The sequence below is a fragment of the Delphinus delphis genome, chromosome 3, assembly GCF_949987515.2.
Source record: "Delphinus delphis chromosome 3, mDelDel1.2, whole genome shotgun sequence".
Classification (NCBI taxonomy): domain Eukaryota; kingdom Metazoa; phylum Chordata; class Mammalia; order Artiodactyla; family Delphinidae; genus Delphinus; species Delphinus delphis.
The window spans coordinates 30,034,569-30,047,670 of NC_082685.1; the positions used below are offsets into that span (position 1 = coordinate 30,034,569).

Genomic DNA, 13,102 nt, shown 5'->3' on the forward strand with positions numbered 1-13,102 from the left:
CAAGGGTCTGCTGCCTGTCACATCTGTCAAAACCTACCCTGGTAGGTCTCCAAAAGCAACTACCAAATTGTCAAAGAATTGAGTGTCTAGAACAAAAGAGGCCCTTGTATAATCCCCACAGGAGTTTGATATGGGTTAATGAGAAGATTGTTCTCTTAAACTAAACTTTAATGGGGAGTTGATGCCGGCCTGCTTTGCTCCCCATTTCTACCAACCTCTCTCATCGACGTGCAACAGTGTAAGCATGTAAGACAGCTCGGACCATCAGTGCGGTCAGCTCTACATACCTTGTCTTGGGAACTCATCTGACTCCCGGTGAACGAGGTCTGTGACTCGGTTTCCATAGTGCATCCTGCTATCGTGGTCATAGGCCTTCAGAGTCTCGCTGGAGCTGTAGGACTTCTGCGTGGGCACGCGACAGTCTTCGCTGTCTAGGGAAGAACTCGTGTAGCGACACTCTTTGCCACACCGCCCCCTGGTCAGAGAGCGGTGTCGCCGATCCTTGACATCCATTATCCAGGTCCGGCAGAAGGCCGATGCTTTCCGAAAAGTCAGGCCTGAGTTTGGGCACTTGTCACTTGGCCACCTAAAAACATCACAGGAGAAAAACCCAGATTGTGATCCTAAGAAATGTTGCTTTCAGTTCTGACTCACGCCCTGACTCAGATAAAAACACAAGAAGGCAAATTTCGTCAGCGCTGCATCATTTCTTCTGCAAACGCTTAATGTATACTTAAACAATCAGCCTTAATAGAAGAACTCGACACAGTAAATTAATTCTCTTGCTGTTTAATTGAATAGATTTGGGGAAAAAAGTAATAGCAAAATAACTCATCTTTTGATTTTCTATATGTGCAAAGATGGCATGATAAGTCTGTCACTCTAATGCAAGATCTTACTGCAAAGTGGTTCAAAGCAAATCTGATTTTATTCCACTTTAATTACACTCTGTTTTTGCTATCGAAGGACTGGGGAAAAACAAATACCAAAATTAAATAAATAAAAATAAAAGAAAGGCGTATGCGGCGTAAATATATGCTGGTGATGCTTTAGTAATGGTACCAGGTCACATTCGACTAACATAAAATTTGCCTGGCTGCGTCTGGAGAGTAATAATGTAAGGCATTCTTGACATGCAATCTTCCTCTGATTTCTTTAATGAGCCTTCAGGAAACTCCTCATCTGTTTTCTCTTCTTCGCAAATCTGTATCTTGGACACACCTGGTCTCTTCTTTCCCCTAGTCACCTACCTACAGGACATCACCTTGCTCACAGAGGTCTAACTGGCACAACCCTGTGACCATCAACCTAAGCCTACCCATACTGTCCTTTTCATGGCTAGGAGATCCACTGTGGCAAAGAAAAACGGGGAAGAGCACTGAACACAGTAGGTAAGCTGATGCAAAGAAGCCTTTCCAACATATGACCTGGCAACCAGGGAGCCCCACAGCCTGCTGCTTAACACCCCGGGCCTGGAAATATACACAAACATCATTCAGAAAACACTAGCCTTCTACCTAGCAAACAAGATCAAAACACTTAGATGCCACTAAGTTCCAAGTGATAGGCTCTTAGTGATTTCACTGGCCATGCAAAATAGCCTGGACCATAGGGAAGGGCCTAGACAGAAGAGGAAAATATAAATTTTCATTAAAATGGCAAATACAACCCAGAGCCAGTGTAATGATTTTTCTCTAGGCTACCGTTGCTCACTGCCTCCTCAATATGTCAGGAAATACTTGGGGAGCAGATCTGTAGTTTGGAACCCCTCTGCTCTTCTTTGGTTATTTACCACGCTGTAGTGGGATGCCTGTGTATACCAAAGGACTAGCTTGGATGCACAGCAATGTGGATGGCATCTGCACCAAGACAGTGGAAGCCAAGTTATCCCTTCCTTGTCCTTTCATACCAAGAGGTCCTTCTGGATCTCATGAACCCTCCCTAATATAGAGTATCAAACTGCCTGTAATTGTGAACACCTCTGTTTGACAATTGGCAATGAAAAAGAGGGTATACCTGTTGTAAACAACAAGCACAGTTGTGCTGTTGCCACAGTCACTTATAAAAAGTTTAATTCTCAGTTTCTTGGCGCCTACAGTTCCTGACTTAGGAAGCAGAGAAGCATCTTTGAGAGTCACCAGTCAAGACCCCAGAGGACACAGTCAATGTCAGCGTGGAAGTTTTTGCTGCTGCAGAGTGAATTCAAGTGTCTTAACATTAAAGCAATTTCTAGATGTCCAAAAACCTCTCCCTTAATTCCCAATGTGTGATCTCAACATTTTAGAATCCATATTACAGGCTGGTTAAGAGCATGGCTACTGGAGTCTTGTTGGATGCCAATCCCATCATGGCCACTGAGAAGTCAGAGCCCTTGTAAAATTACTCCTGGCCTTCAAACTCCATTTCTCAAACAGTGAAAGTGGAAAATAATAGTATTTATTGCATAGAGTGTTTATAAAAATTAAAGTAGATACTGTGGTAAAGCTCTCAATATGCTGCCTAACAACATGGTAGGGACTCTATAAGAAGTGTTTTTTTTTTTCTCCTCTGAATGATTAAAAACAATTTTTTGTCTTAGGTAAGTAGTTGCAAATTTGCATAAGGCAGAGGGTAGAGATGATCACATGAGTCCCTGAAACTCAAACTTCTAATGATAGATATCAATACCTGAACAACACACAGATAAAGGAAGACCTTTAGCACCTACCGAGGATGTGTAAGAATGTGTGCGCCAATAATGAGGAGCCACAAGTGTTTTTTAGGGGATTTGGCTGTTTTTAATGGATTTTATCATTTTCTTCTCTTCTGCTGCACTTTGAGTTTTTTCTTTTTAATGTTTGCAGTGTTCCTAACTCATGAAATCCTATCTCCTCTAATTTGCATCATGCTTTGGAAAGTGCGCTGACTTTCTACATGTGTATGTATGTGATTTTATTTTACACATATTTTTTTTAAATCATGCTCTAAGAGGGAGCCTAAAGGCTTATAACCTATTTATAAAGTACAAGAAATTTAGTGTCCGGACATTTTGACTTCTAATTTGGTTGCCTAGTGATCTTTTCCCACTAAACTCCTCTTTCTTAGCTATGCCCTTGATAGTTCAGTTTGTCAGTAATGTCACCTCCAGATAAATGATAGACATTTATATAAAATGAGGTAAGAAAATGACAAATCTTAGCCAGGAAAGCTAATTTCTTAGGAAACCGAGCAGAGTGCACAGACAGTCGGACTGTAGACATTTTGCACTTTGCCTACTATTTAACTATTAATTTCCAATATAAAAAAAGACAAAACAGAAGAATTTATATTAAAATCTGGGTCTTGAGCATATCATGAAAAATCGGGCAGTCTAGAAATGCCCACTTCCAAAAAGATGGAATAAATGTACTTTTACCTATTTCTCCCATGAGGTACAGCTAAAGACCCTGTATAATATATATGAAACAACCATAAGAAGAATCTGAAAGGTGGGAGTAAGAGGTCGACTAACTAGTGCCCTCAGGACTCAAGGAACAATACTGTGGTGAGTTTCTGATATTTCTTTTGGCCCTATATATCTCAGACTTGGAGCTAAAGACACTGGCAACCCAGACACAGCAATAGACCCCGACAACAAAAGTTCCAACGAAAGTTTGCTTCCTCTAGCCAAAGGACTATGAAAGGGGCAGCCTAACAAGAGAGGAAACATTTAGATACTAACCATCTCACTCCAGCCAAACAACATAGAAAATTCAGTAGCCCTACTCCTACTTTCACCAGCAAAAGCCAAGTGCGGAGCCTAGATTTCCATGCTGCTGAGGAAGCGACAAGGCATCCCAACCCCAAACAGTGGTTTCAGAGAAGACTAAGAAGGAAGCTAGACATTCATGCTTTTCAGGAAGTCATGAGCCCATCCTTTCCTCAGAGAGAGCTTGGCCTTCCACTCCCACTGGGTGGTAATAAGGTGCCACTCTCCTCTGCTGGGGTGGTATAGGAGGAGGACTAGTGGAGACTCAGGACTTTCATTATCACCCAGTGGAAATGAGTCCTTCTGCCCATGGTTGGTGGCTGTTGGTATCAGTAGACATCATGCGGGGAGGAGTAATGAGGCACTCCTATCCCTACCATTGAGGGAGGTATCAGTGGAGGTCTAGTGGGGAACCAGAACTCCCAACTCCTCCCCTCTCCCAGCTCCTAATGAGGAACTATCTGCCCTTGGGTTTTGGCAAAGACTGAGTAGGGAACCTGAACTTTTATGTCAAACTAGCAATAATGAGGTGGAATCCTTCATCTAACACAGCAGTGTCAGGGGAAACCAACTATAATAGAAGGTTTAAAATAAGTCATAGATTCTCATAATACCCCAAATGTCCAAACTTCAGAAAAAAACAAAAACCTGTCACTCCAAGCACTAGAAAGGTTTCAAACTGAATGAAAAGAGTTTAATCAATAGATGCCAACAATGAGAGGACAAAGATGTTAGAACTATTTGACACAGATTTTAAAATAGCCATCATTAAATGCCTCAATAGCAATTATGGACACACTTTTAAAAAATGGAAAATAGAAAGTCTCATTAAAAAAACAAAATCTTAGCAAACAAACAGAAGATATAAAGAAGACTCCGATGGAAATTTTAGAAGTGAAAATTAACATAACTAAAATAAAAAACCTTAATAGATGGGTTCAAGAGAAGAATGAAGAGACAGAAAAAATGATGAGGGAACTTGAACACTGAAAAATGGAAATTACCCACTCTATACAGTAGATTAACAAATAGACTAAAGAAGAAAAAATGAACAGAGCCTGAAGGATGTGGAATGATAGCAAAAGACTTAATGTTTATGCTGTCAGAGTCCCAGAGGAAAAGAAGATGAAAGAGGGGCTGAGAAAGTGCTAAAATAGCAACTGGATGCATCCAAATTTGCCCAACACATAAAGCTACGCATTCAAGATGCTGAACAAACCCCAAACAGAATAACTCCAAATGCATCCATTTTAAGATATATCACAGTTAAACTTCTGAAAACTTAAGACAAAGAAAATCTTGAAAGCCGTGAAAGAAGAATGACACCTTACCTATAGGGGAAAGCAATCTGAATGAAAGGAGATTTCTCATCATACCATGGAGGCCAGAAAGAAATGGCACAACATTTTTCAAATGCTGAGAGAAAGGAAGTTTCAACACAGAAAACTAGATCCAGTGAAAATATGCTTCTAGAATGAAGGAGAAAACATGACATTCTCAGATGGAGGAAAACTAAGAGAAATTATGACCAGCAGACTTATTCTAAATAAATTGCTAAAGAGGTAGTTCTCTAAAACAGAAAGAAAACAATAAAGTAATAAATCTTGGAAATAGTGAAAGAAGAAATAAGAAAAAAAGAAAATACGTGGCTAGCAAAAATATTAGTAAAGACAACAGACATTCTCCTTTTGAGTTTTCCAAATTATTTTTAATGGCTGAAGTAAAAATTATAACACTGTCTGATGAGGTTCTAAATATATGTAGAGGGCACATTTAAGAAATATTATAAATGAGGAGGGTAAAAAGATATAAAGGGAGGTAGGGTTTCCACAATTTACTCTAACTGGTAAAATGGTGAAATCAGTAAACTGTGATAAGATATGTAGGCATAATGTAACAACTAAAAAAGCTATACAAAGAAATGCACTCAAAAACACTATAGATAAATCAAAATGGAGTTCAAAAAATGTTCAATAACCACCAGGAAAGAAGGAAGAAAAAGAAAGAAATGAAAACTAGAGAGAACAAGAGAACAAATAGAAAACAAAGTGTAAAATGTCAGACTTAGGACCTAAAATAGCAATAATTACGTTAAATGGAAGCGGTCTAAATACATGAATTAAAAAATAGAGATCTTCAGAGTGAATTTAAAAATATGACCCAACTCTATTCTGTCAACAAGAAAGTAACTTTAAATATAACAATGTAGACATGTTGAGAGTAAAACAAAGGAAAAAGATATATAATGCAAACATTGATAAAAAGAAAGCAGGAGTGACTATATGAATATTAGATAAAGTGGACTTCATAGGAAAGAAAATTATCAGAGACAGAGAGGAGCATTATATGATGATGAAAGGACCAATCCTCCAAAACGAAGTAGCAATTCTAAATATGTATGTACCAAAAAAAAAAAAAAAAAGCTGCAAAATATATTAAGCCAAAAATAACAGAATTGAAAGGAAAAATAAATAATCCATAATTACAGTGGAGATTTCAATGCTGGAGTTTCAACAACTGATAAAACAACTAGACAGAAAATCAAGACGGGTACAGAATCAAAACACCATCAACCAACAAGACCTACTCAATACTTACAGAATATTCCTCCCAACAACAGAAAATTGTATATTTTTAAGATTGTATATTGTATATTTTTGTATATTTTTAAAATTGTATATTTTTAAAATTTTTAAGAAAATTGTATATCCTTTTTAAATTCTATATCAAGACAGGACATAGCCTGGATCATAAAACAAACCTCAAAAGTTTTGGAAGAACTGAATTCATACAGAGTATGTTCTCTTACCACAATGGAATCAAACTGAATCAGTAACAGAAAGTTGAGAAGGAAATCTCTATAAACATTTGAAAACTAAACAGCACTTTTTCTAAATAATTCATGGGTAAAAGAAGTAGTCTCATGCAAGATCAAAATATATATTAAAGTAAAGGAAAACGGATATATAACATATCAAAATTTGTGAGAAACTGCTAAAGCAGTGTTGACAGAGAAATTTACAGAGCTAAACACATTCACTGGAAAATAAGAAAAGTCTCAAACCAATAATCCAACTTCTAGATTCTAGAAAAAGAAGGAAAAAGAAAAAAAAAAACCTCAAAGTAAAAAGAAGGAAGGGAATAATAAAGAACCACATTAAATAAAACTGTACACATAAAAACAATATAGAAAGGCAATGAAACAGGTTGTTTCTTTGAAAAAAAATCAATAAAATTGACAAACTTCTGGCAAGAGTGACAAAGTAAAAAGGAAGATACATGAGATATCACTAGAGACCTTGATGGCATAAACAAGATTCTTAGAGAATAATTCAAAGAAATCTACAAAAGTAAATTTGACAACAAAGATGAAATGGAGCAACAACTCAAAATCCTAAGAATATCACAAGTCACCTAAAACGAAATAGATCATTTGACTCACCTTGTGACTAACAAGAAAATTTAATTTGTGATTTTAAAGCTCACACACTATACAGACTGCCAACAAACACATGAAAAAATGCTTAACATCATTAATCATTAGAGAAATGCAAATCAAAACTACAATGAGATATCATCTCACACCAGTCAGAATGGCCATCATCAAAAAATCTACAAACAATAAATGCTGAAGAGGGTGTGGAGAAAAGGGAACACTCTTGCACTGCTGGTGGGAATGTGAATTGGTACAGCCACTATCGAGAACAGTATGGAGATTCCTTAAAAAACTAAAATTAGAACTACCATACGACCCAGCAATCCCACTACTGGGCATATACCCTGAGAAAACCATAATTCAAAAAGAGTCATGTACCAAAATGTTCATTGCAGCTCTATTTACAATAGCCAGGAGATGGAAACAACCTAAGTGTCCATCAACAGATGAATGGATAAAGAAGATGTGGCACATATATACAATGAAATATTACTCAGCCATAAAAAGAAATGAAATTGAGCTATTTATAATGAGGTGGATGGACCTAGAGTCTGTCATACAGAGTGAAGTAAGTCAGAAAGAGAAAGACAAATACCGTATGCTAACACATATATATGGAATTTAAGAAAAAAAAAATGTCATGAAGAACCTAGGGGTAAGACAGGAATAAAGACACAGACCTAGTAGAGAATGGACTTGAGGATATGGGGAGGGGGAAGGGTAAGCTGGGACAAAGTGAGAGAGTGGCATAGACATATATACGCTACCAAACGTAAAATAGCTAGCTAGTGGGAAGCCGCCGCATAGCACAGGGAGATCAGCTTGGTGCTTTGTGACCACCTAGAGGGGTGGGATAGGGAGGGTGGGAGGGAGACGCAAGAGGGAAGAGATATGGGAACATATGTATATGTACAACTGATTCACTTTGTTATAAAGCAGAGACTAACACACCATGGTAAAGCAATTATACTCCAATAAAGATGTAAAAAAAAAAAAAAAAAAAAGCTCTCACACACACAAAATCTCAGACCCAGATGATTTCACTGGAGAATTCCATCAAATGTTTAAAGAAGAATTAGCACCAATTCTATAAAATCTCTCCCAGAAAACAGAAGAAGAGGAAGCACTTTATAATTCATTTTATGAAGTTACTTACACTGATACCATAACCAGACAAAGACAGTACCAAAAAACAAACTAAAGACCAATATTTTCCATGAATATAGATGCATAAATTCTCATATTAGCAAGTATAAGTCAACAATATATAAAAAATAATTATACATCTTGACCACATAGGGTTTTTTCTGGGTTTGCAAGGATGGCTCAGTATTTTAAAACCAATCAATGTAATCCACCATATTAACAAGCTAAAGAAGAAAAATCAATAAATGTACAAAAAGCATCTGGCAAAAATCTACATCTACTCATGATAAAAACTCTGGAAAAAAAATAGTAGAGGGAACTTCCTCAACTTGGTAAAGAGTATCAAAAAAAACAAACAAAAAACCCCTACAGCTAACATTATACTTAATGGTGACAGACTAAACACTTTTCCCTAAGGATGGGAATGAGGCATGGACGTCTGCTCCCATCACATTACTCAACACAGTGTTAGAAATTCTAGTCCACACAATAACACAAGAAAGGCAAACAAAATGCATACAGAGCAGAAAGAAGACATACAACTGTCTCTCTTTATAAATGACATGGTGGTCTATGTAGAGAATCCTAAGAAAACTTGCGGAACTAACATAAGTGAGTTCAGTAAGATTATAGGATACAAGATAAAACATGTAAAAATCAACTGCATTTCAGCATACTAGCAAAGAACACATGGATGCCAGAATCCAAAGTACAATGCTATTTATAATTTTCAAAAAAACCCAGAAACACTTAGATGTAAATCTAACAAAATGTGTACAGAAATGGTAAGCTGAAAATGATACAACACTAATGAAAGAAATTAAAAATCTAAATGAATGAAGAGCTATAATTTGTTTATAAATTAGAAGAATCATCATAGTAAAAATACTAATTTTCCCCAAATTGATATATAGATTGAAATTTGTATCAAATTCCAGCAAAACTTTTTATAGACACAGACAAGATTATTCTAAAGTTTACATAGAAAAGGCGGAGGAACTCAAACAGCTGAAACAATTTTTAAAAAGTAAGAAGCAAGTGGGAGAAATCATTCTACCCCATTTTAAGACTTATTATAAAAAGATGTTTGACATCATAAGCCATTAGAGAAATGCAAATTAAAATCACAATGAGATATTATTACAGAATTGTAAGAATGACAGAATGACTAAAATTTAAAAAAAAATAGTGACAACACTAAATACTGACAAGAATATAGAAAAACCCTCACACACTGCTGGCCTAGATTTAAAATGACACAGCCACTTTGGAAAACAGTTGAGCAGTTTTTAAAAACACTAAATGTGAACTGCCATACAACCCAGTACTCGCCCTGCTGGGCACTTACTTATTCCAGAGAAATAAAAACTTGTGTTCACACAAAAACCTACATACAAATGTTTATAGCAGAACGTTTATTCATAAGAGCCCCAAACTGGAAACAACCCAGATGTCCTTCAATGGGTGACTGGTTAAACAAAATGCTGGTGCACCCCTGACAGGAAATACTACTCTGTAATAAAAAGGAATGAACTACTGATATAAAGTAAAATCAGGGTGACTCTCCAGAGAATAAGGCTAAGTGAAAACAGCCGATTCCAAAGGTCATCTACTGTATGCTCCATTTATATACTATTCTTGAAATGACAAAATTATAGAAATGAGAACAGACTAATGGCTGCCAGGGAGTAAGGAAAGGATGAAGGTGTGAGGAAAATGAGTATCGCTGTCAAAGGTCAACATGAGGAATCCATGCTGATGACGATGTTCTGTATCTTGGCCGTATCAATGTCAAAATCCTGGTTGCGATGTCAGACTACAGTTATGCAGGATGTTGCTACTGGTGGAAGTTGACTAAAGGTACCACAGATGTCTCTATGTTACCTCCTGAAATAGTACATGATTCTGCTTATGGTTACATGGTTATAAGAGCTTAATTGAAAAAATTCTAATCAGACAAACCAGCAAACCATCATGAAAACAAATGCCTAATTTGGGAGGTCAATTTTAAACTGAGTTACAGGGACTTCCCTGGCAGCCCAGTGGTTAAGGCTCCATGCTCCCAATGCAGGGCACACAGGTTCAATCCCTGGTTGGGGAACTAAGGTCCCACATACTGCACAGTGTGACTAAATAAATAAATAAATAAATGTCTTGTTAAGAAAAACAACTGGGTACTATGCTCCGAATTATTATTATTATCATTAGTAGTAGTAGTAGTAGTAGTAGTAGTAGTAGTAGTATCTTACCTCTCCTTTTGATTTTAGACAGTCTGCTTCACTTATTTGAAACCCCTGCTTGGCCAATATAGGTCACTATATTTGTGAATTTTGGTACAAAGGAAAAAGAAACAATTTTGTGGCCCCTGGAAAGGATCACAAAGAGCCAGTTACAAGATAAGAAGCAGCATCTGCCAACATACTTTTCTCCTTAAGGAAATTCTAAAATAATAAGATATTAATCTTAATTTGAATATGGCTAAATATCCATCCTTTACCTAATAAAATGCATGTATTACCTCCTATGGACAAGCACTCTGCCTAGTTGTCCTTGACCGTGAAGGTCAACAATTCATGTGGGGAAATGCAAGTTTAGAGACTGATTTTAAAAAGTAATTAAAATTTCCTTGAAGCAGGAGGAAAGATGGTAACCAAAATTATAAATCTTTTCCCTGAGCCTCTGCCTTTTCCGGCACTGAAAAACGGCCATCACTGGATGGCAATGCTCCTGCCAGCTCGTTACTGCTATGCTGAGGTTTTATTCTGTTACATTCCTCATTCCCTCCCTTGAAGAGTGTTCACACTGCTTTTTTCATCAGTTGCCTAAGTGGGTTCCATCACTTTAGCAGAAGAGACTACAGAGATCTTGCCTGCAAGCCTTTGTCTAATTAACTAATCCTATGAGCTGTAACACTGTTCACTATTAACTTTTCAGATTATCCGACTACTTTAGGGGGTTGATTTGTTAATCACTGACAGCCCATCTGAGATGTGTGTGTGTGTGTGTGTGTGTGTGTATGTAAATATGTGCATGAATGATGCATAGGTGGATTTTAGGTGTGTCTAATGGAGAGCTACAGTTTCCCTGTGACAACGAATCTTGCAGGCGGTTGTTTAAACGTGCCTCACCCTCATTATTGGCCTTTGATCACACCCTGGGCATTGTTTCACTGTGCTTGAATATCTGTATCTTATAAACTGACTGCAGACCTCTGAGGGGCGTGGTACCAGGAAAGCCAAATGTCCATCTGATTTGGGACTCTGTCAATTCTGAATACACATCAACGTGCCCACATTTTTTCCCCGTTTCAAATTATGATGAATCATGAAAGAAGTTTACCCACAAAGGTGTGGGAAAAGAATTAGTGCATGGGAATCCAATACTCTTGTTTCCTAATTTGAGCTGGTGTCACAGATATTTCAGAAATCCAATAAAAAGTTTCATTATATGAGCACGTTTTTCATTTAAAAATATATATTTTTAAAAGCTCAATCTGAAAGCTTCTGTAAAATATCTTTCTTCCTCCTGATAACATGTTAATTGGATTGCCTACTTGTTTCTTAAATAATGCAGGTGTCATGTTTCTATGTTTAAAAAGATGTAATGGATAATGCATGGTCCCTTTATCCTTAATTCCTCTGCAAATTTTGCCTATTACCAAAAGCAGAAACGCTAGCTAAGTCAACCTAAAAACAGTGCATTCACAGATTCCTTTCCTGTGTACTAGAACTCCTCTGTGAAAGCGGTTTATTTTAAAACCTTTAAAGCACCAAATGAAATGCAATACAGGACCCACACATAAAAGAGAGAGGAGGAGGGAGTCCCAGTCTCACTCACTCAGCCTTCCCTACACCCAGATAGGGCTTTAAAAGACACAGTGTGAAAACCAGACTGTGTCCTGGAAGATTTCCAGTCTCTCCTCTTAGGAACATTTAAGGACAAGTCTGAACATAGATACACTCCAAAATATCTCGAGACAGACTATTCCTGTGACCTCTGAGTGGACCAGGGAAAATCTGGTTTACAAATCTACAAAAGTGGAAGATAGTGCCCTCGTAATTTAATGCACTAGTAAATAGGAGGTCAAAGGCAATTTGCTTTCTGTTCCCCTGTGCTGTTATATTGATATGTCTGGGGATAAAAAGCCAACTCTGGTTAATGTCCAGAGCAAGAAAGGATAAGCAAATTCACAACTGTACCTTGCTCCCTAGCTTCAGAGATACATATTGCTGCTTTCTAGAATCGGTTAGGGTCCCTGGAGCCATTTGTGCAGGAAAAGGTGAAAGCCTTCCCCGGATCTCCTGCCTATAAATTTTACGAATTGTGAAATGCAATGACATTCCTCTGTGCTAGAAATCCCCGTGAGCTAAAGCCACAGAGGGGCGAGGGGCAAAATATACCCTATAAGTCCAAATGTTTGCCATCACGGTCCAACCTTGTGTGCTTGTGTGTATTCTTATTTGCATAGCAATGAGAAGGCAAAAGTCTATGTCAGATTGGTATTTAGTCTAATTCCACGCCTTTTTTTCCCTCTCTCCAGTCCAAACTGTTTAACATTCACAAAAGTCAGCCTGGTTACACCTCCTGCTAAAATTTCAATATGAAATGTGGAAGTTTACTGAAGCCTTTGCCTCCGCAGCTCCGCCTTCCCCACACGCAGGCCCCTCTGCTCGCCTCCGATGCTCCTTTCTGCCACCCGAGATCAGGAGCTGAACAGACGGCTGCACCTTACGCACTGACTAAGTGACCGTAACCACAAAGACAGTCCCTCCCCTGCTCCTCTCCACCATGCA

At 37.7% G+C, this 13,102-nt stretch overlaps 1 protein-coding gene across 3 annotated transcripts in view; it reads right to left on the reverse strand.

Annotated features, from left to right (window-relative positions):
• LOC132423080 (teneurin-2-like) overlaps positions 1-13,102 on the reverse strand; it is a 389,106-nt gene that overhangs the window by 79,787 nt on the left and 296,217 nt on the right. For all 3 annotated transcript variants that reach the window (XM_060008416.1, XM_069540574.1, XM_069540573.1), the window contains exon 3: positions 288-586. In XM_060008416.1, coding sequence (XP_059864399.1) covers positions 288-513 — 226 coding nt within the window. In that variant the 5' untranslated portion in view covers positions 514-586. The remainder of the gene's footprint in view (positions 1-287; positions 587-13,102) is intronic.